Source organism: Varanus komodoensis, unplaced genomic scaffold (assembly GCF_004798865.1).
Source record: "Varanus komodoensis strain SLA01 unplaced genomic scaffold, ASM479886v1 scaffold153, whole genome shotgun sequence".
Taxonomy (NCBI): Eukaryota; Metazoa; Chordata; class Lepidosauria; order Squamata; family Varanidae; genus Varanus; species Varanus komodoensis.
Genome location: NW_025335445.1, coordinates 6,145 through 33,029, shown reverse-complemented (window position 1 = coordinate 33,029; position 26,885 = coordinate 6,145). Strand labels below are relative to the sequence as shown.

General features: G+C 67.4%; 2 protein-coding genes across 4 annotated transcripts; one reads left to right on the top strand and one right to left on the bottom strand.

Annotated features, from left to right (window-relative positions):
• Nucleotides 1-24,699, top strand: LTBP4 (latent transforming growth factor beta binding protein 4). Of its 3 annotated transcripts, XM_044425419.1 has the most exons (30): nucleotides 1-99; nucleotides 1,312-1,466; nucleotides 7,715-7,942; nucleotides 9,268-9,494; nucleotides 10,066-10,171; nucleotides 10,509-10,583; nucleotides 10,830-10,952; nucleotides 11,300-11,464; nucleotides 11,750-11,923; nucleotides 13,177-13,269; nucleotides 13,431-13,562; nucleotides 13,860-13,985; nucleotides 14,086-14,211; nucleotides 14,678-14,803; nucleotides 14,994-15,119; nucleotides 15,202-15,327; nucleotides 15,520-15,645; nucleotides 15,751-15,873; nucleotides 16,557-16,688; nucleotides 16,848-16,979; nucleotides 17,127-17,252; nucleotides 17,341-17,484; nucleotides 18,616-18,840; nucleotides 20,502-20,582; nucleotides 20,865-20,993; nucleotides 21,102-21,251; nucleotides 22,004-22,156; nucleotides 22,446-22,829; nucleotides 23,027-23,176; nucleotides 23,346-24,699. In XM_044425419.1, the coding sequence occupies exons 1-30, from the start codon at nucleotides 65-67 to the stop codon at nucleotides 23,492-23,494; spliced, it is 4,347 nt and encodes a 1,448-aa protein (XP_044281354.1). In that variant the 5' UTR covers nucleotides 1-64; the 3' UTR covers nucleotides 23,495-24,699. The 3 variants fall into 3 exon arrangements, with proteins under 3 accessions (XP_044281354.1, XP_044281353.1, XP_044281355.1); XM_044425418.1 differs by lacking the exons at nucleotides 1-99; nucleotides 1,312-1,466 and adding an exon at nucleotides 3,061-3,348; XM_044425420.1 differs by lacking the exons at nucleotides 1-99; nucleotides 1,312-1,466 and adding an exon at nucleotides 4,071-4,171.
• A 470-nt stretch (nucleotides 24,700-25,169) lies between these two features.
• Nucleotides 25,170-26,605, bottom strand: KCNK6 (potassium two pore domain channel subfamily K member 6). The gene is made up of 2 exons (XM_044425401.1): nucleotides 26,200-26,605; nucleotides 25,170-25,876 (listed from the first exon to the last, which is right to left on the bottom strand). The coding sequence occupies exons 1-2, from the start codon at nucleotides 26,513-26,515 to the stop codon at nucleotides 25,644-25,646; spliced, it is 549 nt and encodes a 182-aa protein (XP_044281336.1). The 5' UTR covers nucleotides 26,516-26,605; the 3' UTR covers nucleotides 25,170-25,643.
• Between the last annotated feature and the right edge of the window lie 280 nt (nucleotides 26,606-26,885).

The following is a 26,885-nucleotide window of genomic DNA, read 5'->3' as shown; positions in this document are numbered from 1 at the left end:
GGGCCCCCGATGTGAACGCTCCACGCTCGTTGCCAGCCTGGCCCGGCGGCCCCCTGCGGCCCCCATGTGGCCCATGGCCGTTCGCTGGCAGCCTCTGACGTGAGTTGGGCGGGGAGAACACGTTCTCTCTCCTCTTTGCATGCAGATACCCCGACGAGCCCCAGTCTAGTGTTGAACCCCCGCCGGGGGCACTGCTTCTTTTGCCAGTCTGCCTGAAGCAAGTGAAGGTAGCTAGCAAGGGCTTGGGGGTGTCGATGAGGGCTTGCAAGCCCTCCCCAAAGGAGGAGAATAAACAGCGAGTGTAAACCCCACGGATTAAGCTGCGGATTTGCCCTGAGGTGAGCCAAATTCGGAGATACTTAAAAAATGAAAAGAAGAAAATATTCCACTCTTTTAGAGGCAGAATTTCAGCCGCCAGAGACATGGTTATCTCTTGTTCTCTAAGGCCTCTGGATAGCAAGGGAGGGAAACGATTGCCAGGAAAGGATGGCAAATTGGCAGAGAACCCGCTTGAATTCTTTGTATCACCCTGCCGGGAATTGTAACCATGTCCGAGTGGCTGCTTGGAAGGCGTTCCTGAGAGAATTGTAGAAAGCACAATGGCAGCCTGGGTGGAGCCGCCTGATAAGCGAAATGAGGGGTCACCCTGACTGGGACACAGTCCTTGGTCCTCGTAGACTTCAAAGACAATGCACAAGTTATTTCCCAGTTGTTCTAAGAAAAACATGTAATGTTGATAAAGTCTGTCATTTTCCCAGAGGACTGAAAGATAACCTATATGACATTTTTATAATGGGAATGGGGTAAGAAGGGCTCCAGGAAATTAAACGATCAGAAAGCATTACTGCTACGAGTGGCAGTATGTGGAGGAATGAGCCCCGGTGGGGAAGGATCAGCAAGGCTTCTCGGAAGGCGGGCACTGCCTCCCCTGCCTGTGGGCATGCTTGGAATGTCAGTGGGCACAGATCACGGGGGCCACCTGGGGACGGTCCGCTTGCCTTCCGAGAAGCTTTGGACGCAGTCCCATTCCTAGGATAGTCCTTGTGCCTCCTTTGAGTGGAAGCTGCCGAGGCACATGGTGGCGAGTCGAGGGGCTGCACCGAGGGACGTGGGCAGGCATTCTGCAGGCGGCTGCTCTGCTCTGCTCTGCCAGGAGTTGGCTGGTCGTGGTGGTGGTGCCCACAGGCCGTGGCTGGAGGAGGGGGCAGCTTTCTGCAGGGGGCTTGAGCGGGTGCCCAGAGAGGAGTGCATCAGGTCTGGCGGAGGAGAATGCGTGGCCCGAGCGAATGACCTGAGTGTCCCATCCCTCAGGCTGGCGGAACTGCGCAACGTCTTGCGGAGGCGAAAGGCCCTGGACCCCTCCGAGAAGATGGCTGCGATCCTGGCCCAGCGCCTGGCGTCTCGACCTGATGGTGGCAGCACGGCCCCCCCCAGCCCCACCGCACTGGCAACACAGAGGCCCCATGGTACAGGGCACGGGAGGAGGGCAGGAGGCGTGGGGCAGCGATCCACATGCGTCTTGGGCAGGCGGGTGAAGGCAGGCAGGTGAGGAGGCATGCGAAGCCACAGGCTCTGCAGTCGGGGAGAGCTCGGGTGCGCCCGCGAGCCTGCCTTCCCACCATGGGCAGGTGCTCGGCCGGGCCAGCAGCCTGGAGCCCTGCATGGAAGGGCGTCTCTGCCTGTGGAGGGGAGGGCTAGCCTGCCGCCCCCTTGCAGAAGAGGCTGCGCTGGCTGGCAGTGCACGGGGTGCGGGGGAACCGCGTCCCGCCTTGCCAGCCTGGGAAGTGGCGGGCGCGCGTTCGCCTCGCCCGCCCCTCCTCTCCCCTCGCCCGCAGTTCTTGGAAGGGCTCCGGCCAGCGCAGCCTCCTCCCTCCGCGTCCAGGCATTCTTTGCGCGTCCCCCGCCCGCCTTGGCCGGGTCTTTGCAGATGATGTCAGGCGAGCTGCTCTGGGAAGGCGAGGCCGGGGAGGAAGGGCAGCTCCGCTCCCCCCGCCGCCCACCATCCCGCTTCCTCCTCGGGGAGCCGTCAGGAAGCCCCGCCTCCCTCGCTGCCTTGGAGCGCTTCCCACCGGGCAGAGCGGGATGACTGCGGGCGCTCGCCCTGCCTTCCTCCCAGCCCGGGGCGCCCCGCATGCGTAGGGCGCCCCGCGCCGCCCCCGCAATTTTGCCGAAGGGGCGACGGGACGGTGGCCCCCAGAGCCGCGAAGGAAGCCCCCCCTCCTCGGGAGGCGCCAGGCAGCTGGGACCTTCCGAGCGCCCGGCCAGGAGGCGTCCGCGCTTCCACCCACCTGTGTGCGCCGCTCGTGTGCGAGCGATTGTTCTCAAGTTGGAACAGCCGCGGCGCGGGAGGGGCCCTGCTGGGCGGGAGCCCGCGGCGAGGCTGCCTTCCGCGGGGCGGGCGGAGCTCTGTGCGGGCCCCTTCGCGCCCCAAACCTGCGCCTACGGGCTGCGCGGCCGGGGGGCGGCCGGGCCGGGCCGGGCGCTCCCATGTTCGTGGGCAGCGGGCGGGAGAGGTGGGGTGGGCTGGGGCCCCGAAGTGCAGCCCTTGGGACTGGCGGCGGGGAGGAGGGGCCGCCGCCTTCGGGCCGGGCAGAAGCGGTCCTGCCCCCCGGTCTCCCGCGAGGAAGGCAGCTGGCGAGGGGGCGGGGGGGGGCGCGAGCGAGCGCCAAAGAAGTTCGGCGACTCGCAGGGAGGGGTCGCGCCGCGGGGCGTGCGCTGTGCCAAATGACAAAACCGCCTGACGTCCTCGCCAGAGGGGGGGCTTGAGAGAGAGCCGCCTCCGCGCCCCCCCGCGCTGCTCCTGGGCCAGGGCGGCCGCCCGTCTAGGAGGGTCTGCATTTGGGCGCATGGGAAGCGGCCGAAGAGTTAACAGCCCCGGCCGCGGTCCCTCGTAAACATTGTGGTTGGCGTGGCGCCCGCCCCCCTGCCGCCCGGCCCGGCCGCTGCTTTCAATTAGCGAGGGCCGTGTGCGCCGCGCCGCGCCGCGCCGTGTCCCGTCCTGTCGCGCCGCGCCGCGCCGCGCCGTGCCGTGTCGGCAGCGAGGCGCACTCCCGGCTGCGCTGCCCTGCCCGCCTGCCCGCCGGCCGCCGCTGCGCGCGCTGCCCGAGACCATGATCCTGGGCCGGCGCCGCCCCTGCCTGCTGCTGCTGCTGCCGCTGGGCCTGCTGCTGGGCTGCCGCCCGCTGCCCACGGGCGCGCAGCGGGTCAAGGTGCTCTTCACCCCCGCCATCTGCCGCGTGCACTGCCGCGAGGGGCGCTGCAGCAACCGCTGCGAGCGGGGCAACGCCACCACCCTGTACAGCGGGGAGAACGCCCGGCCGGCCGAGGGGGCCCCCGGATTCCGCGTCTGTGAGTACCGGGGAGGCTCCACGCCTAGCGTGTTCCGGGGACCGCCGGCAGTGGGGGCAGGCGAGCACCCTGCTGTGTGGGGGGGCAGGCGAGCGCCCCTCGCGGGCCGCTTTCCTTCCTCGCGTGGGCCACCTGGGGCCCGCACGCACATGCTCCTGCACGCTGGCCCCCAGGTGCATCACAGGCCCCACCCAAGGCACGCACCGCTGGGAGGCTTCACTGGCGCCCGTGGGCCGGGAAGGGCCCTTTTCTCCAGCTGCTGGTGCCGCACCTTTACCTGGGTTGCCGCAGGCACACCCACAGATGGGTCCGCTCAGCCGAGTGCTGAGCCTCCCTGGAATGCCGAAGGGCCACCCAGCCACCCCCCCTTGGCCAGGTGCCTACAGCAAGCCTCCCCCTCCCCAGCCTCTCGTGATGGTCCCGCCCCCCCCCCCCGCCCCAGCCAGCTGCTTCCTCTGCAGTGGGATGCCTGCAGCCTGGCGAGCCCTCTGGTTGCTGTGGGGGCCCTTCCCCGCTTTGGGGGCGGGAGCAGAGGAGGGCAGCCAAGGCTGTGGCAGGCCTGCATGGGGTCATGACCGGCTCGGGTGCGAGGAGCAAGGGTGGGCTAGGCGCAAGGAAAGGGGGCCTGGTCTCGCTCTTCCCTGGGCACGTGCGGTCTTGGGGAGGGGCGATCCCGGAGCGGTTGCGGTTTGCTTGTCCAATGGTTTCCCCACTTTGCACCTCTGCCCTTGGTGGCTCACGATGATAGAGGCAGCTAAAAAAAGCAAGCGGCGTGGCCGTGAACCAGCTGGCAGCCTCGATTCGGGGGCAGTCTGCCCGGCAGGTGAGGCAGCACCTGGGTGGGCAGAGGGAGCGGCTGGCTGTGGCTGCCACGCAGGGCGCCCCGAAGGGCTCAGCCCTGCCGGGCGCCACCTCCAAGCGCGCTCTCGGGCGGCCCGCCTTGGGAGCCCCGCCGGGCAGGGAGCTCGCTCGCTGTCCCACCACCCGGCTGTGTACGGGCCCCCGATCCAGCTGGAGCCTCCTCAGCCCCTGGGGCCGGGAACTGGAGGACAGACAGCAGCCTGGCACCCTGCCACAGCCAGATGGGACCGGCTGCCTCGGGCAGGGCGCCTGGGCTCCGGCCGCCCCCCCCCCCGGCTGAGCTGCGCCCCGAGGCATGCACGGGCAGGAGGGGTGCCAGTGGGCGGGGGTGGCCCAAGCCCCCCCCGGCCCCGGGTTCTCCCCGCCCCCCTTTCCTGCGGGCACTGTGATCCCTGAGTGTGTGTGTGCTGTGCGTGTGCAGGAGTGCAGGAGTGCGCGAGGCAGAGGGACTCTGCGGTTCCTCCCACTGCGCTGTCCTGTGATGCAGCCCAGCGGGCGTGGGTGGCTGGGCCGGGCCGGGCCGGGCCGGGCCGGGCCGGGCAGGGCGTCTCCTGGTGGGCCGCCGGCCCGGCCTGCCCCCCCGTGCGCTGTGGAGAGCAGCAGAGCCACAGGGGCCCTTGGTGGTGTGGGGCTGGCCTCTCCCCAGCCTGCCCAGAGTGTGCTTTCCGGATGTTCTGCTCAGCGTTCCTGGCCGTGGAACATGTTGCTGGCTGGGACTGATGGGAGCTGGAGTCCCAAACGTCCCGAAGCAGTTTTGGCACGAGACTGTCACTGTGTGTGTGAATGTGCGGCAGCCGCTGCGCGAGACCCACGGGGCTGGCTGCTGGGCCGCTCTTCCCCGTCCCCTGCTTGCCCAGGCAGCTTGTCGGCACACTCTGGGCTGGAAGCCTCTGCACCCCAGTCCGGCTGGGCCGTGGCACATAGGGCTTCTTGCTGGGGAGGGAAAGCTGCCCCCCCTCCATGTGGAGGTCTGCCAAGGGCTGGGCTGCAGCAGGAGGGGGACCTGGCGGATGGGAGCTTTTTCTTCCGGGCAGTCCATGCCAGACCGCACGGCTCAAGTGTTATCTCGAAAGCTGAAAGCAGCCAGAGGTCAGGTCGGCCTGGTGGAAATGGCATGGGAAGGAAGCCCTCTGTCCATGCTCCGAGGCTGCCTGGCAGCCTTTCTTCCAATGTGCCCAAGGTGCTGCTTGGGAGTCCCTGCCAACAGCGCGACCCCCACCCCACTCTCCATCCCTGGCAGGTGGAGGTGCTCTGGAAGCCCCATGTTTGGCCGGCCAGCTGGCCTGCGCTCAGAGGCCCTGTGCCCGGGGGCTCCTGGCATGGCCTCACCGCTGAGTCTGAGCCAAGCTGAGGTGGGGGAGGCCGGTGGGGGAGGGGAGAGACGCCTGCCTCTGCGGTGGGAGCCACGGGAGAGACCCTCAGAAGGGGGGTGTGGCGCTCTGGGGCTCATCTCCCCCCCCCCCACCAGCAAGGCCACCCTCTTGCTGACACGGCCCCTCAGCCGCTCCCCTCACCTTCCAGACGGACTCGGGCTGCCAAGAACAACCGCGGCTGCCTGGGTGGCCACCCTCGTGCCTGGGCGCCTGGGCCGGTGGGACCTCCTCCAAGAGGCTTGGCTCCATCCCAGCCATGCAGGGAGTGGGGAGGGGGCCTCTGGTCCTACCCACCAGGCAGGGCAAGCGCAGAGGGCAGCCATCCCTGAGTGTGCGAGCTACAATGCCCACAGCTGTGCCTCCGGCAGAGAGCCCCGACAGCTCCCCCCCACAGCCCCTCCCTCAGCGCTCTGTGCCATGGATGAGGGCAGATAGCGCCCCCCCCCCGCCGTGTCTCCCGAGGTAAATGGCTGCAGGAGCCCCCCTTTGCGCATGGGCTGGTCCCCGCAGCCGACTCTGCCAGAGGCAGGGCGGCCCGAGAGCAGCCCACTTTGGGTCAAGTTACGGGCGAGCAGCCGTGGGGCCTGGCAGGAAAGGTGAGGGGATGCGGGGCCTGCCGGTGTCATGGGAGGCAGCGGCCCGCTGGGTTGGTGCGCAGGAATTCGTGCCGTGATTCTTGTGGCGCTGGTTGCAGGGCGGGAGCGGGAGAGTGTGTCTTGCTGGCGCTATTTTAGGCATGTCTCTCTCGAAAACTTACCTCTGCATGAAATATTTACATAAACCACCCAGGGTGCTTTGCCTCTGAGCAGCGTTGAGGGGAAATTGGAAAAAGAACAGAGTGTCTGGCTGCAGGGCTCCAGAGCAGCTGGCGAGGAGCCGGCCGCGGCCGACGCGAGTGGCGTCTCTTGGCCCGCCGCCCGCTGCCCTGGATGGGCTCGGTGCATGGGGACAGCTGAGCCGCTCGACATGGGCACTTTTGCCCCTTTGGGCAGTGGCCCGCAAGGTGTGGGGCGGTGAGGCCTGCCTCTGGGCCCAGATGCCCCTGGGGTGAGACAGGCCACCCTCCTGCCCCAGCCCCCTCCTCCCGTTCCCCCGGGAGGTCTTCTCCTTGAGGGCTTGATGAGCTTGCACCCGTGGCCAGCAGCTACTGGCGATCCACAGAGCCATGGAAGGGGTGCCATCAGGGTCTTTGCCCCAGTCAGCTGAAGGAGCGGGAAGCAAGGACAAGCCGGTGGCTGTGACCTTGGCAGTTTCCTGTGCTTAGGAAGCAGGTGGGTCAGTGGGGAGCTGTGCATGGACGTATGTGCTGACTCCGTAAAGAAGCCGCAGGGGGCACGTGCTTGTGGGGCCCCGTAAGTGGAGCCAACGCAATGGTGCAGAACCACAAGCAGGCCAGCAACTGATTTTCCACAAGAACGGGAAGCCCACCAGCCAGGATGGATCTGGGATGGGCACCGATGGCTCTGAACAGGCAGTGACTGTGAGAAAGAGACCTCGGGTGTGGCGGACAGCTGCCTGAAAGACGCGTAAATGAAGTAAATGAAAAGTAAATTCAGGAAAGGAGAGTAAAACTGCAGCGGTGCAGAGAAGGGCAGCTGGCATGACGAAGGGGCTGGAGTGGCTCCCATGCGGAGCAGTTGCAACAGGCGGGTTGTTTAGCGGAGAAGGACGATGAAGAGGGGGGTCCGGGGCAGAGGGGTGCCGAAGGAAGCGTGGCGTGGAGGAAGCGGCGAGGAGGACGCCTCCCTCGTTCCTTCTGCCAGAGCCCCCGGGGTCCCAATTCGAAGTGGCAGGGCCAGAGGTCTGGGGGGATCAGAGGAAGGGTCTCTCCGCACAGCACAAAGCTGAACCGTGGAAGTCACCTCCATGAGACGCCGCGACGGCCCCCCCGCCAGAGGGCTCCCCGAGGGGGTTGGCGCGTGCAGGGCGGGACGGCTGTGGCGCTGCTGGTCTCGCTGGCTGCGTCCTGCCCCTGGGAAGTGGCGGTGGGTCGGGGGCTGCTTTCCTCTATCCCGTGGGGGGATCTGGGGGCAGCTGGTCGGCAGCCATTGAATGGGGGGGGGGAATGGAGAGGCGAGCGGGGCTTTTCCTTCATTCATTGTACCTCCTAATGTGCTCCTTCTCTCTCTCAGTCCTGTGCCCCCTCATCTGCCAAAATGGGGGAGTCTGCCTCAAGAAAGACCAGTGTCTGTGCCCCCCCAACTGGACTGGCAAGTTCTGCCACATCCCGGCTCTTCCTCGTTCCCACGGACAGGCCCCCGCCCGCCGAGGGACGGACGCCCGGTCGGAGGGGGGAATGCAGCCCGCCACCAAGTCTGTCTACACCCTCCCCATCGCCAACCACCACGAAGAGCGTCATGGTAAGACCGGGGCGGCAGAGGAGGTCTGCTCGTGCAGGAGAGGGCCGTGCTCCAGGCAGAGGCTCTGCCTGCTGTGCAGGAAGCGCCAGATCCGGTCCCCGCCGTCCCCAGAAAATGGTGGGGTAGCAGGCGTCAGCAGAGGGCCCTCCTGGCCCCAAATACCAGGAGCTGCATCCAGTCAGGGGAGGCAGCACGGGGCTTGCCAGACCAAAGGGCGGATTGCACTAGGCATCGCCACGCGTTTCTGTTGTTGCGAAACCCCTCCGTGCCAAGTGCATGATGCTGCGGCACAGAAGGCTAAGGCCATCCCAGTTTGCGTTGGCAGATGGTCTGCACCTGCAGCTGGGCAGTGAGCGCCCTGCTTGCTTGGTGCAGGAAAAAGTGCTTTGGTTTGAGGCAGCTCTGCTGGGAAAGGATAGGCTGAACAGGGAAGGAATTGCAGGCATGATAAACGGCAGCTGGAAGGGTGCCTGGAATATTTGGCCTGGAGACAGGCAGAGTGAGAGGGACATGTTGCTCATTGCAAATATTTGAGGCGCTCTCAAGAAAAATGGGACATCCTGTCTCCCTGCCCCGTTCACTGTGGAAAAGATTAACTATTGTGGGGCGGGTGGAACAAAAAGGCGAGAGCTGAACGTGGGAAGCGTCTGTGGCGGAAGCAGCCAGCCGGTGAGGGCTGCTGGCCCGGAGGCTCTTCCGCAGCCACAGGTGTGCCACCGGGGCGGCTGTGCGCTCGGTTCACCCCCAGCGTGTGCACAGGGGTGGGGTGGGGAGGGTCTGGTGTCCCCCACTGGAAATGCTGTGCAGGAGGGGTGGGCCCGGGATACCCCAAGGCCGCCCCTGCGCGCGGCTCTCCTGCTAATGGAGGCTGCCTCTCGCCTGGCCAAGCCCACAGCCACCTCCCTGTGGGGCTTCCCTGCGCGGCCCCTTCTTGGCTGGTGTGGCCTGGGCCTCTGTGTCCCCCGCCACCGCGGCCCTTTGCACGCCCTCCCTCTGGGAGCCCTGCCTGGGCAGCGCCGGGGAAGGAGTGCGAGGCAGGGAAGGGGGCCAAGCGAGGCTGCCTCTGTCGGGGAAAGCCGCCAGAAGGGATGGAGTGCGGCAGAACGGGGGCTGCTGGCGGTTCCCTGCTGGGCAAGGGCTCAGGCCACCAGAGGGGGCGTGCGCTCTGCCCCGGGGGCCTGCTCGGGCGGTGCGAGGGGTGGGCGAGGCTGCTGCTCCTCACTGTAGCCTTACGGCCCAGGCCCAGGCTTGGGGGTGGGAGAGGGTTAGGGTTATGCGATGCCCCTCTGGCCCGCGCACGTCCCGTGACCTGCCCCCTTCCCCAGGCGTGGCGTCGGTGGCAAACGTCTACGTGGAGCACCCGCCCGAGGCCTCCGTCGTCATCCACCAGGTGGAACGGGTGACCGAGGACCCGCCGGGGGACGCCAACGCCCTCCCGCTCTCCCGCCCGGCCTTCCGCAGCGCCCTGGCCCAGAGCAGCGCGCGCGACCCGGCTGGCTACCACGTGGACTCCGGCTTCGGCTACTGCTTCAGGCAGCTCCGCGGCGAGGAGGTTGCCGTGCGCTCGGGGCCCGACTCAGCGGGGCGGGGGGGGCCTCTGGCCACGAAACCGGCCCGCTTGACCCCTGCGGGCGAGGGCAGCTCCTGCCTGGGGGTGGTGGCGGTCCCCTCCTCCCGCACCCCACGCATGCCTGCTCCCCAGGCAGGAGTCCCGCCCGCCCGCCCGCCCGCCTGCAGACGCCTGTGGAAGGGCGGAGGCTGCATTCCCCCAGGGGTGGGCGAGGGGCACAGGCGTGGGGGGGCCGGGCTGGCAGCTGGGGGGCTGCCTCTGTCCGAGGCCATTCGCTGGCCTCAAAGACCTCCCCTGCAGCCGCTGCCAGTGGCCGGGCCTCCGTCCCCTCCTGCGTGGGGTCTGCACGCCCACAGCTCGGCACATGCACAAGCGAGGGCTCCCGCATCCTGAGCGTTCGGGGAAGCCCCCTTCGCACGGAGGTGCGGGCTGAGAGGGAGGCCGTGCCGCGGCCCCGAGAGGGCGAGCTGGGGGCACGGGTGCCCCGGGCCTCCCCCGGGGGCTGGCAGTGTGCCTCGTCCCAGCCCTGGCTGACCCTGCCTCCCTCTCGCAGTGCAGTGCCCCCCTGCCTGGCCTGCGCACCCGTGAGATCTGCTGCCGGGGGGCCGGCGTGGCCTGGGGTGTTCACGACTGTCAGCCCTGCGCCAACGGGGACGCCGGTATGTCTGATGAAGGACCCCCCCATGCGCAGGTGGAGCCGCCCGGGGCCGGGAGCCGCAAGGTGTGGATGCACCGGGCTGAGCTGGCTGCACCCTCCGCTGGGCAAGGGCCCCCCGGCCCAAATGTCTCCATCCTAGTCCAGTCCGCGCACTCTGCGGCCCCTGCACCTCCATGGGGCAGGCGCCATCTGTGGCACGGGGCCCAGGGCAGCCTGGCCGCTCTTACTGCCGCTTGTTCTCAGCCGGACCTGAAGGGGCAGGGGGCGCATGGGGGGGGGCAAGGCGTGAGGGAGGCCTTCCCCCGCCCACCCCGTCACGGCATGTCCTCTCCCCAAAGATGGCACTGGCCCGGTGGGAAGGAATGAGGTGGCCTGCCCCAGGGGCTTCCAGCGTCAGAACGGCTCCTGCCTCGGTGAGTGGCTGCCGCCTCTGCCTCGGGGGGGGGGGGGGGTTGGCCGGCAGCAAAGGGAAGCAGCTCGCCCCCACGAGCCTCCCACGGTCATCTGTGGCAAGTCCTGCCGGCTGTGCTCCGGAAAGCCGTGGGGTTTTGCCAGGGGCAAAGTGCTCTGGCCGGTCGGTGACCAAGTGGTCTGTGGATCGTGCCTCGGCCGGCTCCCCTTGACCCTTCTGGCCCCCTCCCCCTTTCTCCCTTCCCCAGACGTGGATGAGTGCCAGGAGGGCAGCTTCTGCCACAACGGAGACTGCACCAATACGCGGGGCAGCTTCGCCTGCGTGTGCCACGAGGGGTACATCCTGGACTCATCCCGCAGCAGCTGCATCTGTGAGTCTGACAAGGGGTGCGGGGTGCCTGCTGGCAGGAGGGATGCCCCATGGCGCCCGCAGGGCGATCCGTGAGTGGTGCCCCAAATCCTCGCAGCCACGCGGCCCTTGCACGCTGGGCTTCCGTGCAGCCTCTCCCCCTTGGCTCCCGAGGCTTGGACCAGCTGTGGGTTGCGCCCTGAAGTGCCCTGAAGGGCAGGCTTCGCAGAATGACCTTTCCTGTGTGCAGTGAAACTCTTCTCCCGTTTTAAAGCAGGGGAGCCCTAAAAAATACTCCCCCACTCTATTGCCAGTGGGGGCAGCCCAGCTTTTCCCCACTCATGGCCACTTGTGCTTGTCCCCGGGCAGCTCACCACGTGATCTCAGAGGCCAAGGGCCCCTGCTTCCGCGTGCTGCGGGACGGTGGCTGCTCCCTGCCGATCCTCCGCAACATCACCAAGCAGATCTGCTGCTGCAGCCGCGTGGGCAAGGGTTGGGGCCACGGCTGCGAGCGCTGCCCGCCCTTTGGCTCAGGTGAGGCCTGGGGTGGCCGGCAGGCCGGCAGGAGACTCCCTGGGGGCCTCGAGGAGGGCGAGGGGGCCGGGCTTGGCCTGTGGCGGGAGAGCCAGAGGGAGCCGTGCGGGGCACCTCAGGCCTCTCGCTCGTAGCCCGTCAGGGGTTCGGGGAAGGCTTGGGGGGTCCAGGCACACCTCAGGTCAGCAACAAGCCACTGGGGCAGAGAAAGGGAAGGCAGGGTCGGCCCCGACCCCCCAGTCCCCGTCCCCGTCCCCCCTCTCAGACTGCTCTTCTCTTTGCCAGATGGGTTCAAGGACATCTGTCCCGCTGGCCCCGGGTACCACTACTCAGCCTCGGACCTGCGCTACGACACGCGCTTCCTTGGCCAGGACCTGCCCCGGGTGCCGCTCAGCCGCCAACCAGGAGGACGGGAGCCTGCAGCCAGGCCACCTCAGATGACAGCAGCACCTGCCCTCCGTAGGTCCCCTGCAGAGGGGCAATGGGGAGGGGAGGGGAAGCCACCTCCAGTGTGGGCCAGCACTGTCCCTTCTCGCTCTGGTCCTCCTGGGAGTCTGCAGGCCTCCGGCTCGCTGCCGAGGCCGAGGTGGGTCAGCCGGGATCCATCCTCCCATGCCAGCTCTGGGGCTGGAGCCTGCAGCCTGCCCCTCTGACCCAGATGCTTGGCCCAGGGGGACCACCTGCCCAGGGAAGGGAAGGGCAGCCGGCAAAGTGTATCCAAACATGCACCCTGGCTTGTAGGAGTACCAGCTTTTAAAACCCAGAACAGTGGTAGGGAAGGTCTCATGCAAGTGGCTCTAATAAGGAAAGGAGTTCAAGGGGGGGTGGGATTTTTAAAAAGGCAGTTCTAAAGACCTGATTACAAACAATTTCAACAAGGAAAGAAAAGGCACAAAACAACAGAAGGAGGCAGTGTTGCCTCATGCAAAGCTTAGAGGTTACCTGAAAGCAAGCAAAAGAAGGGCATGTGCAGGAATGAAACTGATTAGGGAGAAATACCAAGTTCTGCACCTGGAAAAAAGAAGCCCATCCTGCAGTTACAAGATGGGGGGCACCTGGCTCAATGATACTGCAGGCCAGAAGGGTCTCAGAGTTGCTCAGCGGTCCTGCAAGGGAGACGGATTTTGGCATTCTTGCAGGTCCCAAGCTAAACATGAGTCAACAATTGGATGTGGTTGCAGAAAGGACAGATGCTACATTGGGTTGCACGAAGAGCAGCATCAGTTCTCAATTGCACAAAGTCCAGCTTCTTCACTGAGCTCTGGTTAGGCCTGATCTGGCATCTTTTCTCCAGAAAGGCAGGCAAAGTTCAGAGGAGAGCAAAAGGATGATCCAGGGCCTGGAAGCACAGCCCATGCGGAGCGCCTGGGAGCGCTGGGCCACTCAGCCTGGGGAAGAGAACCCTGAAGGGAGATGGGAGGCAGGCAGGGCCAGGATCCCTCCTCCATTATCTCAGAATGCTGGCCTCGAGTTACAGGAAGCTGGACTCTGGCCCAACATCTGGAGAAACTTCCTGCCTGTTGGAGCAGGAGAACAAAGAAGCCAGCTGCTCGGGGAAATGGAGGCGCTCCGCTCTGGAGGCCGGCAAGGTGCAGCCTCTGGCAGGGATGCTGCGGCCCAGAGTTCTGCACTAAGCGGGCGCTGCGCCCAGCGCGGCTCGGCTCGGCCCCCCCCTCCCAACGTGACTCTTCTCGGGCCGCTCTGCCTTGCAGTTCGCTGGACCCTGGCGCCCACTGTCCCGCCTGACCGTCGTCCTCCCTGGCACCTGCCCACCCAGCCCAGCAGGGCGGAGCCGCCTGCCCCAGGTAGGAGCGGTGTGGGGCCCGCTGGAGAGCCAAGGCAACGTGCCCGGCGGCTGTGGGGGCTGGAGGGTTGGGGAGTCTGGGCAGGGCTCAGAAGAGGGGCAGGGGACTGCACAGAGGTGAGGTGGGGCAGTGCGAGGCCCAGCCATGCCCTTCTTCCCCAGAGACGGAGCAGGGCGTGTGCGAGCAGCGGCCCCAGGTGTGCGGGCCGGGACGCTGCATCCCCCGCCAGGGCGGCTACACCTGCGTGTGCGAGCGCGGCTACTGGCTGAGCCCTCAGGGCACACACTGCGTGGGTGAGTGGGGCGGCGGGTGGGGGCAGCTGGACCCGGGAGCTTTGAGGGAGGGGGCACTCCTGCCCGGCTGTCCGGGGGAGGCAGGCTTGCAAAGGCCCCGAGGTCATTGAGCCTCTGCCTGAGTGGATTCTGAGGCTCCCGGCGGGCTGGCCTGGCGTGGGGCAGGCCTGGCGGAAGACCCCTCTCCCCAGAGTCCACTGGGAGCTGGGCAGGGGCGGCCCTGCCTGGCCACGCCGCTGCCAGTGGCCACCTCTGCCCCCACCCCCACCCCCACCCGACCCCCTGCTCTGCCCGCAGATGTGGACGAGTGCCGGCGGAGTCCGCGCCCGTGTGCGCACGGCCACTGCGAGAATTCGGTGGGCAGCTTCAGCTGCAGGTGCCGGGCCGGCTACCAGGCCGACCCCTCGGGAGCCGAGTGCCGGGGTGCGTTCTGCGTGGGCCGGGGGCGCCCGGGGCATGGGTGGGAGGCGGGGGCTGCTCCTGCCCGCACCGTGCACTCGCCCCTTTCGCTGCTTCCCCGCAGACATCGACGAGTGTGCCAAGTCCCCACCGCCGTGCGCCCAGGGGCGCTGCCATAACACGCCCGGCTCCTTCCGCTGCTCTTGCCCCGGCGGCTACCACCTTGACCCCGCTGGCTTCGAATGCCAGGGTAAGTGGGGGGGGAGGCTGTGTCCCCGGCAGTGCTGGGGCTGCAGAGGGCCGGGGCTGGCCTGCAGGGGAAGCTGGAGCCCCTGCGGTGGAAGATGGAAGGCCGGGGCACCGCTTCTTCTGTCCCCTGCTTCCCTCCCTCCCTCCTTCCCTCCAGCCCGACTGGAGGACGGTGCATCGTCCCTCAGTTGTCCTCTAGGCCTCGTTCCTCCAGTAGATGCAACACCTGGAGTCAAGTGGGATGTAGCAGTGAAGTCTGCAGTGCCTCTGAGCCTGTGCAGAGTGTCTCTCACCTCACCACTGGATTACTTAGCCGGTTCCCAGATGCGTCTGGGTGCATGGGGCGGGTGCGAGGGAGCGCCCTGCGGAGAGGGCCGAGGCTGTGGGGGTGGGTGGAGGAAGCCCCTCCTGCTGTGGGGAACGGCAGGGAGGCCAGGGGGAAGCTGCTGCCGCCTGCCTGTTTCCAGATGTGGACGAGTGCCAGGAGAGCCCTTCCATCTGCCAGCCTGGCCGTTGCGAGAACGTGGCTGGCGGGTATCGCTGCACCTGCCCAATCGGCTACCAGCCCAGCCCGCCGGGGACCCAGTGCGTAGGTGAGGGTGCGTGGAGGGGCCCACGCTCGGCTCCCAGCCGGACACGTGGGGAGCAGCGGGGGCCTGCCTGCGCGCAAAGCTGCTTTCCCGCGGCAGCCCCTGGCTGCGGACGGGGCTCGCAGGCCGGGGGGCAGCTTCCAGGCTAGCCGGGGGCCTCTGACCACCACTGTCTCTCCTGCCCCGTGTGCAGACGTGGACGAGTGTCAGCAGAGCCCCCCGCCCTGTGGCTCTGGGCGCTGCGAGAACGCGCCCGGCGGGTACCGCTGCCTCTGTCCGGCCGGATTCCGCGCCAGCCTCACGGAGAACCAGTGCCTTGGTGAGAGGCCCCACGGGCCAGGGGAGCAGGGCCGGGGGGGCGCCACTGGCCCCTCCTCTGACGGCACGTCTTCCCCGTGCAGACGTCGATGAGTGCTCGGCGGGGGCGCCCTGCGGCCCTCGGGGCCACTGCGTCAACACGGAGGGCTCGTTCCGCTGCCAGTGTGGCCAGGGCTACCGGGCAGACGGCACCGGGGCCTCCTGCGTGGGTGAGTGCCGGCCGGCGGAGCGCAGGCCACGGGGAGGGCCGGCCCCCTGAGTGCGAGGGGTGTGCCCACTGCCCTCGCTGGCCCCGGGTCATGTGCTGCGGCATTCCCCGGCCTGCTGCTTTGGGCCAGGCCGGCTGGGAGGGGGCAGGACGCGGGGGGGCCTGGGTGCTCATGCCCAGCCTTGCCGGCCAGACATCAACGAGTGCCTGGAAGGCGACTTCTGCTTCCCACGGGGCGAGTGCCTCAACACCGACGGGTCCTACACATGCCTGTGTGCCCAGGGCTTCGCCACCGCACCCAGCGGGGCCTCCTGTGTGGGTAAGCGGCCTCGGCCTCTGCCAGGGGTGGGCGGGGGGCTCCGGGCCTTTCCTTGGGCCCCGTGCCAGGAGCTGCCCTTCTGAGCACCCTCCCTCCTTCCTGCAGACATCGACGAGTGCCAGGGCAGCGCGGTCTGTGCCGGCGGGCACTGTGCCAACACGGAGGGCTCCTTCGATTGCTACTGCCCGCCTGGCACCCGCAGCAGTGCCAACAAGGCCTCCTGTGAGGGTGAGCGGCCGAGAAATGCCGGGAGGGGAGCCTGCTGGGGCACTTCCTGAGCAACTCTCTCTTGCTTCGGGAAAGGGTGGTTCTTTTGCCCCCCAGGGCCCCAGACATGGCCCCCGAAAGCCTGCATGGTACAGCCTGGTAGCCTCCCCCGTGCAGTGGGCAGCCGCGCCCCCTCCTTGTGGCAGGAGCATCTTCCACCAAGTGGGGCGCTCGCTCCCTCTGTTACGGGCCGCCCAGGCCGAGTGTGAGCAGAGGCTTGCAGGGCATAGCAGAGGGCCCCTCAGCCCCCTGACGCTTAGCTGGAGATGCTGCTGAAAGGGACCAGCCTGGAATGCTGGTGTGCAGGGCTGGCCCCAAAGGCTCGGCCCCTTCCTCGGCTGAGCGTCATCTCATCGTCCCCTGGCCAACTCAGAGCGGGTGACCAAGGCAGTAACATCACTGCAACCTGCAGCATCCACCAGGACCCCTCCCAGCCGCATCCTGTGCCAGGGCTGCACGGAGCCAGTCTCTGCGGGGGGGGGGGGGGGCTCGACCCCCTGCGGCCTCTGTGGCATCCTCCACAGTCCCGCCACGATGAAGGGCAGCTCGGCCCCGGCACGCTTTCTGCTTCAGCCCCCACAGCTCCCAGGGCTGGGAGGGGCAGGCTCCTGCATCGCCTCGGCCTCTCTCCCATCACCCTGCAGATATCGACGAGTGCCAGGAGTATGGGGCAGCCCTCTGCGGGACGCGGCGCTGCGAGAACTCGGCCGGCTCCTACCACTGCGTGGCGGAGTGCCAGGAGGGCTACCAGGCCGGCAGCAACGGGCAGTGCGCCGGTGAGTGCTGCCACGGCCCAGACGGTGCGGCTGCTGTGTCGGGCGGCCCCCTTCTGGGGCAGGGGCTGGGAAGCCCGCTGGATTGCACTGTGACGGCAGAGGACAGCCCCTGCTGGGCAGCTTCAGAGCATCACCCGCTTCCCTCCCTGCCTGCCCCAGACATCAATGAATGCCAGGAGTACGGGACCGGCCTGTGCGGGGAGAAGCGCTGCGAGAACACGCCGGGCTCCTATCGCTGTGTGGCCGTCTGCCGGGCCGGGTACCAGGCCACTGGCACTGGGGACTGCCTGGGTGAGCGCCGAGCGCGGAGCTGGCACGGGGGAGGCGCTGCACTGGCCGCCGGGGCCACGGCCCCCAGCCCCTGCCTGCTGTGCCTGCACCCGGGGGGGGCATCGGGGGGGGGGGGCCGCCCTGAGCGCCTCGGACACCCTCTTGCAGACGTGGACGAGTGCGGGAACAGCTCTCTGTGTGGGGCCCACGCCACCTGCCACAACCTGCCGGGCTCCTTCCAGTGCATCTGTGACCAGGGCTACGAGAGCACCAGGGACGGGCAGCTCTGCCTGGGTATGTGGCCGTGCGTGGCGGGGCGAGGTGGGGCACAGGGCAGGGACATGCCAGTCCCTCTCACTGCGCCTCCCTCCGCTCCTCACAGACGTCAACGAGTGCGAGACCCTGCAGGGGGTGTGTGGCGCGGCCCCCTGCGAGAACGTGGAGGGCTCCTTCCTCTGCATCTGCCCTCGAGCTGGCGAAGAATTCGACCCAATGACGGGGCGCTGCGTTTCTCTGCCGGGCGCTGGTGAGAGGTGGCGGGGGGGGGGCACGTTGACAAAGGGGCTGCTGAGCGGGGAGAGGGGCTTGTACCGCCACCGGCTGGCTAGGGCTGGCTCGTCCCCAGCCTTCCTCTTGGGGAGGGGCTCGCCATGTCTCTGTCCCCACATGGGGAACCTCTGAAGGCGCCTGTGGCTGGATGCAGACAAGCCGGGTGAGGCTGGCCCAGCTCTCAGACTCTACGACAGCGGCCAGGAGCCAGCCGTCCTTGGAGTGCTCTGGCCTGGGGGTGCAGATCCGTCCCCGGGCTCCGGGGCAGCTCCCCGCTGAAGGCTGGGGTGGCGTGGGGCTGGAGGAGGGAGGGCTCCTCGGGGGGGCCGGCTTGCCACAAGCAGCTGTCGAGAGTTCTCCAAGGAGCCGTCGCCAGCAGCATGTTTCACGTTGCGTCCTTTGGGCCGTACGCCATCCACGTAGCGGGGAATCCTTGCGATGGTGGAGCACTTTGCTTGGCGGCCTGGACTCTGTCACACGCCGCATCCCCTCGGGTCCCAGCCAGGACCGCGCCTCCTCCCGCTCCAGCACGCGCCCCTTTGTGGCCGAGAGGCAAGCGAATCTTTTTTACACACCGGTGACGAAAGGAAGAGAGATTTATTGCGTTAGAAACACAAGGCGCAAAGACACAGCTGAGCACGTGCGTGCGCGGCCCTCCTGCTCCTGGGACCCCAAGCAGCAGCGAGGGGCTCCTTCGGCCCGGCTGCACAGCGGGGTCCAGCCTGGGGAGGGGAACCGCCCCAACTTGCACACGTATAACTACCAAGGTTGCACCTGGTATTGATTACCGAGGGGGGAGAGGTGATAAATGGTCTATACGAGGCCAAGTAGCCAAGGCTGACGGATAAAGGTCTCCAGCTCTTGCCCACACTGAAGATTAATCTCGTCCTCCCCAAACCCTGTGCCAGGCGCTAATCGAAGGCATGCGGCCGTCTGGGCCAGGACTGCATGGATTAACATCGCAGCACACGAGAGCGAGCAAAGCTGACGAGAACGCGGTCCTTTGCCGGGGCCGGGGCGTGGGCCGGAGGGACTGTGGCACAGGCCACCTCCCGACGCTCACGGCAGTCCTCTGGGTCCGTGTAACCAGCCAGCCCTTGCCTTGCAGCGCACGCCCCAGTCTTCCCCAGACGTCCAGAGGTGTCGCGGCCGGAGCCCCCCACGGCCGGAGCCGACGGCGGCCTGCGCCGCGAGTGCTACTACGACCCCAGTGCCGCGCAGGCCTGTGAGAACGTCCTGGCGTGGAACGCCACGTGGCAGGAATGCTGCTGCAGCCTCGGCCACGGTTGGGGCACCGACTGCCGCATCCAGCCGTGCCCCTCCCGGGAGACAGGTGAGGCCGTGGCCACGGAGGGGCCCCAGGCGGCCGCCTGGGCTGCAGGACGCCTCCTCTCGCTCGCCGGCCAAGCGGCACCAGGGTGGGCGAGGGCCATGCGGAGGCGCGGCAGAGGCAGGCGGAGCGAGGGCTGCCCACGTGGTGCTGCTCGGGGCAGCTTCGTTCCTGCTGCACGTCCTCGGGCCCTGGCAGTGCGCTCTGGGCAAGGCAGAAGGACGGGGGCAGTGAGCGCTTTGGCTTGCGGGGGGCTGGGGGGCTGCTGGGCACAATGCACGGTGGGTGGCTTAGCCTCTCAGGCAGAAAGCCCTCGGGCAGCGGGGTTGCGGGATTGCTGGGGTGCCCAAAGAGAGCCAGGGAGGGAGCAGGAAGGAGGGTGAAGGCTGGCCGTAGGGCACAACCCGTGCCCGGCCCTTCAGTGCGTGACGGTCCTGCCGCCGGTGGGATCGCGCCTCTGCTGCAGGAAGCACTCGCCCCGCAGACTGGGAGGCTTCTCCTCTGGACCACCCAGCCTCAGGGCACGAGGTGGCTGGGGAGGCGCCCTGGGGGGGGCGCTGTCTGGCCCCCCTCTGCACCTGGGTAGTGCCTTCAACAGGTCTAAAGCGACCATCCCAAAACCAAGTCGCTGACCTGCAGAAGGCGCGAAGGGAGATGCGCATTCACGGGCCTTTCGTGCCTTGATCAGTGTGATGGCGGTTCAGAACGTTTGCTCCAAACAACCCTCTCATAGTTTCATACATCAGAATCATGGACAAACGTATGAAGCCATTTCCAATGTGTTTATGAAGACTTTCTGGCACCCGGAGGAACAACTGTTTGCTTTGGACGGACTGTTGGAGGAGGAAGTTGCGCAGTGCTGGCGACCTGGCCTCTTTCGCAAGCCTTGGCCTGCGACTCCCATTGTGCTGCCCCCTTTCTGTGCTGGCTGATGGGAGCGCTAGGCCAGGACGCCTCGGGGGCCACGGTGCCCTTGAAACCGTGCGGACGCTGTCCCGATATGCCGGCCGCAGAGTCCCCTTCGGTGCCTCCCGTCCGAACAGGAAAGCGGCCAGGAGGACAAGTGCTCCAAGAAGTCCACTGGCTTGGCCAGTGCGATGCCCCTTCCTTCCAGAATGTTTGGGGGCTAAAAGTGTCCCCCGGGGAATGGCAGCCAGCAAGCAGGCCCAAGTGCCCTTTTCCCATGCGGAATTCTTTGGGCATATTTTACCGCCCTGAGAACCACTGGAATTTGGCTTAGGGCAGCCGAATGTCCCCAGATCTTGGATTCTTGTTGTTTCAAAGAGTGGCCAAGGGACATTCTAGGAGGAGGAGAATGATAAGGCACTCGACAAGAATCCGCAGATCCCACGGCTTTGCAAGCGCTAAGAGGAAAGGATGGGCGGGGGGGGACTTGCCTTGCCAAGAAAGGCGACTCCAAGTGAACGAGAGTTCAGTCCCGCTTGCTCCATAAGAGTTCCTTTGTTCTGCGGTGCAGTCCTGGGCGTATTTACTTGGAAGGCAGCCCCACCGGGGTCCGTGGGACCGGCTTCCGAGTAGGGTGCACGAGGGCGCTTCCCTGCTGGCCGGCCAGCTGAGGGAGCAGCTGCGCCCTCAAAGACGTTGTGTGTGTGTGTGGGGGGGGGTCTTGGCTGCCGCTGCTGATGCCACTTTCTTTGCCCCAGCCGAGCACCGGTCCCTGTGCCCCCACGGCAATGGCTACGCTGCTGCATCTGCTGGCCCCGGAGGCGCCTTGGCCTTCGCAGGTGGGAATGGCTCGGGCTCCTCAGGGTCTGGCTGAGCTGGCCCGCTGGAACGGGGGGGCTTGTGTGGGGAGGGGGGAGCAGCGGACAGCCCCAGGCCCCTCCCCAGAACCTCCGGGGCGGGGGGCCGGGATGCTCCGGCAGGAGACCCCAGGGGTCCCTGTGGCCGGCGCTGCCAGCCCGACTCGGCTGGGGAAGCGGGGGGGGGGGGGGCTGGAGCCAGTGTCCCGAGCGCGCAGCCTTCTGGGCCCCCTCCCCAACTCGCACCTTGCTCCCCCCGCACAGACGTGGACGAGTGCGCCCTCTTCAGCTCCCAGGTGTGCAGAGGCGGCGTCTGCGTGAACAAGATTCCCGGCTACTCCTGCTACTGCCCCAACGGCTACTACTACGAGACGCAGCACCTGGAGTGCATCGGTGCGGCTCAGGTGCCCCCAGGGGCGATCGCGGGCTCCTGCGCTGGGTGAAGGCGCAGGCGGGGGCCCCTCTCTGCGCCTGCACTGGACGTCCTCCTTGTCTCCCCAGATAACGACGAGTGCCTGGACGAGGAGGCGGAGCCCTGCGTGGGGGGGCGCTGCGTCAACACCCTCGGCTCCTACCACTGCGAGTGCGCTGCCCCGCTGGTGCTGGACGGCTCGCGGCGCCGCTGCGTGGCCAACAGCAGCCAGGGCTCCGGTGAGGGCTTGGCGGGGATGGGGGGCGCGGGGCGCTGCGGGGCGGTTTGCAGGGCGACGCAGCCCGTCTTGCCTCGCATGCTCAGGCGCACGGGCCCAGCGCCCCAAGCGCAGTGCGTGTCTGTGCAAAGCGGAGTTGCGGGTTGGCTCCCCGAACGGATGCCTGAACCATCCCGTCTCGCCCCCTGCCCAGTCAGCCACACGAAGAGCCCCCTCTGCACGCTCAGAAGGTGGCTCGGGGGGCCGCTGCGGGAAGGGGAAGGCAGTCCCCGCCCCGTCCCCACGGGCCATGTGCAGATGGGCAGCCTTCCCAAGCACCTGGGCCGCCAGCAGTGCCCGTCCTGCCAGGCCCCCTTGGGGCAGCCGCCACCCGCTCCCCCTCGGACATGCCGCTCTTGCGTCTCCCCAGGCCTGCCCCATCTGTTCTTCAGGGGCTGGGCCAGCTGCTGCTTTGGGCTTCTGGGGCAGGGGAAGGGGGGCTGCGGCCACCACCAGCTTTCTGCTGCTCCGCCTTGCGCTGCCCTCCTTCCCTCCCCACCACTTGCCAAGTTTTCTGAGAAGCACCCCCCCCCCCCGGTCTTTCTTCCTCCACGGCCTCAGCACCTGGGGGAGATGCTCCTGTGCCATTTCGGCTGCCCTCACTCATAGCTATTCCAGCTCTGCAGAGTTTTCTTGGAAATGCTGGGCTGGGGGGGTGGGGGGAGTGTTTCCCTCGTGGCTCCCAATTCATGCCGGCGCCTTCTTCACCCCCAGGCGACCACCTGTCTGTGTGCTGGCAGGAGGTGGGCCCGGACCTGGTGTGCAGCCACCCCCGCCTGGACCGCCAGCTCACCTACACCGAGTGCTGCTGCCTCTATGGGGAAGCGTGGAGCATGGAGTGCGCCCTGTGCCCGGCCCGCGACTCCGGTGAGGCTGCTTCCCGCTCCTGGAGCCCGGCTGGCCGGGACCGGGGGCAGTGTCCAAAAGTGGCGGGGGGGGCTGGGTGCCAGTCTCGGAGGTGTGTCTGTCCACTGGGCCTCCTGCTCTGCGGAGGGAAAGCTTCGCCCGTGGCGGGATCGGGGGAAACCGCAGAGCTCACCGCCCCGAACGCAGCCCAGTGGCAGCCTTCGCCCCATGGCCCTCTTTGCTTGCAGGTCCTGCACTCATGGGGGGGGCACGAAGGGGCCCCTTGCTGATTCTCGCCTTTCCTTCCCAGATGACTTTGAGGCACTGTGCAACGTCTTGCGCCCCCCCAGCTATGGGCCGGTGCACCCAGGAAGTGTGGGGCTGCCCTTTGAGTATGGCGGCGGTGGCGGCTTCCTGCCCTACAGCCCAGAGATATTTGCCCCAGCCCCTCGGCCGGACCCCCGGCTTCCTGACTTCGGTCCTTTTCCCCGTGACTCCCTCTACGGCCTGCCACCCTACGAAGCCCCCGACTTTGAAGAGCTGCCCTACAGGGATACGCTGCAGCAGAGCCCCGCAGAACCCCCCCGGGGCAGCTACCGGCCACGCAGCCCCCCCGAAGTGGAGTGGCAGTACCCCTTGCACGACCGCGAGAGCACCTACCCCGAGCGGCCGGGCAGGGCCAGTGAGGGCTACAGTGAGTGGAGCCGGGCTGTGTGAGGGGCACGGGGGGGTGGGGTTGTGGGTGGGAGAGAGACCACCTGAGCGGAGGCCTGGGGGTGGGGGGCATGGCCCTTGCCACACGGCTTGGGGGAAGGCAGACGGGCTGGCGGCCCTGCCGGCCAGGGCAAGCCCTGGCAGCCACGTGTGGCTAACCGCTCCCGTCCCCCGCAGGCCGCTTGGAGGGCTTCGGGGGGCTCCAAGCCGAAGAGTGCGGGATCCTGAGTGGCTGCGAGAATGGGCACTGTGTCCGGGTGGGCGACGGCTTCACCTGCGACTGCCACGAGGGCTACCGCCTGGACCCGACCCGCATGGCCTGCCTTGGTGAGAGCCAGCGCCAGGGCCAGGGGCAGGGGCAGGGCCTGGCCCCTTCTGGGCCTTTGCCGCCGGCTCGGCTCCTGCTGCTGCCAGGCTCCAGTGGAGGCGGCGTGGCCTCATGGCCCCCGCCTGCCCTGCCCGGCTCAGCCCCTCTTTCCTCTCTCCTGCCCCACAGATGTCGACGAGTGCAGTGAGATGGAGGGCGTCTGCCCGGGCGGCCGCTGCCTCAACATGGACGGCTCCTACCGCTGCCTGTGCCCCCGCGGCACGGTGCCCGTCGGGCAGCCGCCCCGCTGCGTCCCTGCCCCTCGCAGGCCAGCCTGAGCTGGGGCAGAAGTATTTATTGCCTGTATAGACTGGGGACGGGGAGGGGCTTTGGGAGCGGAGGGACACGTGGGCCACCCCCAGGCCCACGGGAAGACTGCCCAGGAGCCGGCCGTGACCAGGGGGTGCCCTTGGTCCGGGGGGGGAGGTTCCACCCAGCTTTACCCCACTTCATGCAGACAACTGGGGAGGCCTGCAGAGGAGCCAGTGCCCCGGGCATGTGGCCTGTGGAAGGGAAGCGCCAAGTGGGGCTGAACCTTGTGTCCGTCGCCCACCTGGCTGAGCTGCCCCCCGCCCACACGGGAGGCACCGACGGACCGTGTGGGGCCCTCCCCACCCTCCTGCAGTGGGGAGACCTTTTGCGGTGGGGGTGGGGAGTTTCTGGGTGGCTTGCTTTGGGTCAGCGAGGAACTGTGGGGGGCGACCACTGTGCCAAGGGGAGGGGGAGTCTCCAAAGAGACCCTGTGGGTTCCTGGTGCCTACGTGCCCCCCACCCCTGGGCAACACCTCTCCTTCCATCTCGCCACGGCTCCTCCAGTGCAGGCACTGCCCAGAAGCTGCTCTCTGGCCTTCTGGAGACGCAAGGCTGGCCCCGGCCGGGGGGCCTTGCTGGGCTCTCCTGGGAGGCGCTGCTGGCCCTGCCACGCCCTGCGTCTTCAGGGCTCTGCATCTCCTCGGGGGACGCCTGCCTCCTCTGAGGGGGCCTTGGGCTGAGGAGAGTCGGCAAAAGGGCGGCGGCGGTGGCATGTGTCCCCTGCCTAGGTGAGGACGCTGTTCCAGGGTGCAGGGGAGCAGCCGGCCTCCCGCCTGGCCCCCCCCCTCTGCCTGGACTGCTCCACCAGAGCCCTCGGCCAGCTCCACCACAGGACCGTGGGCTCCTCGGAAAGATGTGGGCATTTCAAGGGTGGCAGCCCCCCGGGGGTGGAGAACCGGTGCAGGAACCCGGCCGGGATGCTGTGCCCACCTCCGAGCACCAGGACGAGAGAAGCGGCCTCTCGCCTCTCCTGCACTGCAGCCCCTCTCGACTCCAGCAGCTATTCGGTCCTTGCGCGGCCACCCACCCCCCTCCCCGCACCCCAGCCGCACGCTTCCCGAAGGCACCGGTCTGCCCCTGGTCGCCTCTCTAGGCCCGAGGGGGTGGGGGGCTCACTGCATCCCCAACACGCTCACTGCTGTTACTGGACCAATAAACATTTTGTATAAAAGGCGTTGCACCATTCGTTCGGGAGGCAGGAGGAGTGGCAGGCTGGGGGCAGAGGCAGCGTGAGGGTGGGGAAGGAAGGAAGAGCGGGTGCAAGCCCCTCTTCCCCAGGGACCTGGGCACGTGTCCAACCAGAAGAGTGGGGACTGGCACGGGGAGGTCCGTTCCCCCTTCGGATGTGGAAGAAGAGCCGGGCAGGTGGACCGGCAGCTGTTCGGGGATCCGGGAAGAGGGGCGTCAGCCCACTCGCCCATTCATGGGGTAGAAACCAAGCCCATCGCTGTTCCCATTCATTCTGCACGGGCATAAATGGCACATTAAGGGCCATGGGGGGTGGGGCTGTCATGTAGGGCCCACCCCTTTTCGCCTGCTCTGTGCAGCCCGATTCCCCCTCAGAGCAGCGGACTTCGGCCCCCGCACCTCTCCTGCAACGCTCGTCTCGGTTTGCAATAACTTTACAGAAATCCACAGCTCGCTTTCATAACTGTATTAAATTAACTGCGCAAGATGGCACGCGGATGCTGGGGTGGAGTGGGGAAAGCAGCCGTCCCCCGAGAGGACTGCACGGCAGCCGAAGGCTCGGCGGCACAGGAGCCGCCTCCCGAATTCCTCCGCGGTGCCCACCTGGCCAGCCAGGTGGAAGGGCAGGTGGGCAGCAGGGAAAGGCTGAGTTTCTGACAAAGGTGAACCTGAGACTCACGAGCAGCAGCAGCCCCCATAAAATCTGAGAAGCTGCTTGGGCTCAGAGCCAGAACTTCTCCAACTTCTAGAGAAGGGGCGTTCCCGACCTCCCGGTGACTGAAAGGTCAGGAAGCTTCAACCCGCTGGATGGAAACCTCCAGGGCTGGCAAGGGACAGAGAAACACCCAAGGCAAGGGCAGCTGGTGGCCTGAAGCGTCTCTTGCCGGCTGTGGGGAGCAGTGCAGAAGGCGGCTCGGATGCCTGCGGCTATCTGCCGATGGAGGCGTAGGTGGCCCGCCCCGCCGAGCTCCGCTGCACCGGCTCCTCCTCTGACTGGCCCGGCTCCAAGGGAGGGTCCTGGGCCTCCGGGATGCGCTCGTGGTCAGCATGGGGCGGGTCCTGGGGCAGGAGGACCAGGTCAGTCAGGCCGTGCCGGTCGGCCAGCCTGTGGAAGGTCTGGAGCAGCAGGAGCATGGCCGTCAGTCCCAGGAGCAGGTAAACTGGGGGGAGGAAGAGGGGTGAGTGGGGGAGGCACGCAGAGGGCCGCTCCTTCCTCTCCCACATCCCAGGCTGGGTCCCAAGAGCACCCCACATCCCGCAACCTGTGCCATGCGGCTGCCGTGCCTTGACCCCCTGGCCTGTCCTGGCTTCCTCTGCAAATAAAGATGGGCATGTTGCTGCTCCGGCCAAGAAGCTGAGGCTGAGGCTGGCCCTTGGGCCCCCTCTGAGGTCAGGCGCAAGCCCCCTGGGGGTCTTTCATGGCCCCCTGCCTCATGCCTTCCACCCATCCCCACTGCCTCCCTCCATGTACAGTGGTGCTTACCTGTGATGGACAGCTTGTAGAGGGGGCGCAGCTGCTGCCCCGGCTGCTCGCCAGGCACATAGTCCCCCAGGCCAATGGTGCAGAGGGAGATGAAGCAGAAGTAGAAGGCGTCCAGGTAGCTCCAGGACTCCTCCAGCGTGCTGAAGACGGCCGCGGGCACCAGGAAGAAGGCGGCCAGCACCACCAGGGCCAGCAGCGCGAGGTGCCCGCAGGAGGCGGCCCACTGGCTGCAGCCCCGTCGCAGGGCCAGGGCCTCCAGGGGCCTGGGGGAGAGGGTGCTGGTGAGGCGCTGCACGGTCGCCGTCAGCACCAGCATGGTGAAGGGGACCCCCAGCAGCGCGTAGAAGATGCAGAAGGCCTTGCCCGCGTCCGAGAGGGGCGTGGTGTAGCCGTAGCCTGTGGGCGAGAGGAGGGGCGCTCAGGGGCGGCGTGGCCAAGGGGCCGCTGCGCCTGCCGTGGAAGTAGGGCCGGCCCCAGCCATCACATTTTGGAACCGGAGTCCCTAAAGCTGCACAAACACCCTGGAGAATGAGGAGGTCTTTGCAGGACTGAGGAGGACTTTGCGGAGCAGAGCAATCCAGAGCTTCCCTGGAGGCAAATGTGACAAACGGAGGCTCTCATATTTTGGGGGGTGGCATGAGTGGAGCCAGCTGGAGCCGGGGGCCAGACCAGGTGGCCTGGGAGGC

Excerpts from the sequence above, each read along its gene's own strand:
- KCNK6 (XM_044425401.1), bottom strand. The coding sequence starts at position 26,515 with ATGCTGGTGCTGACGGCGACCGTGCAGCGCCTCACCAGCACCCTCTCC. Across the intron at positions 25,877-26,199 it reads CTACAAGCTGTCCATCACAG|TTTACCTGCTCCTGGGACTG; the intron begins GTAAGCACCACT and ends TCCTCCCCCCAG.
- LTBP4 (XM_044425418.1), top strand. The coding sequence starts at position 3,111 with ATGATCCTGGGCCGGCGCCGCCCCTGCCTGCTGCTGCTGCTGCCGCTG. Across the intron at positions 11,924-13,176 it reads GACAGCAGCACCTGCCCTCC|TTCGCTGGACCCTGGCGCCC; the intron begins GTAGGTCCCCTG and ends TCTGCCTTGCAG. Across the intron at positions 13,270-13,430 it reads GGCGGAGCCGCCTGCCCCAG|AGACGGAGCAGGGCGTGTGC; the intron begins GTAGGAGCGGTG and ends CTTCTTCCCCAG.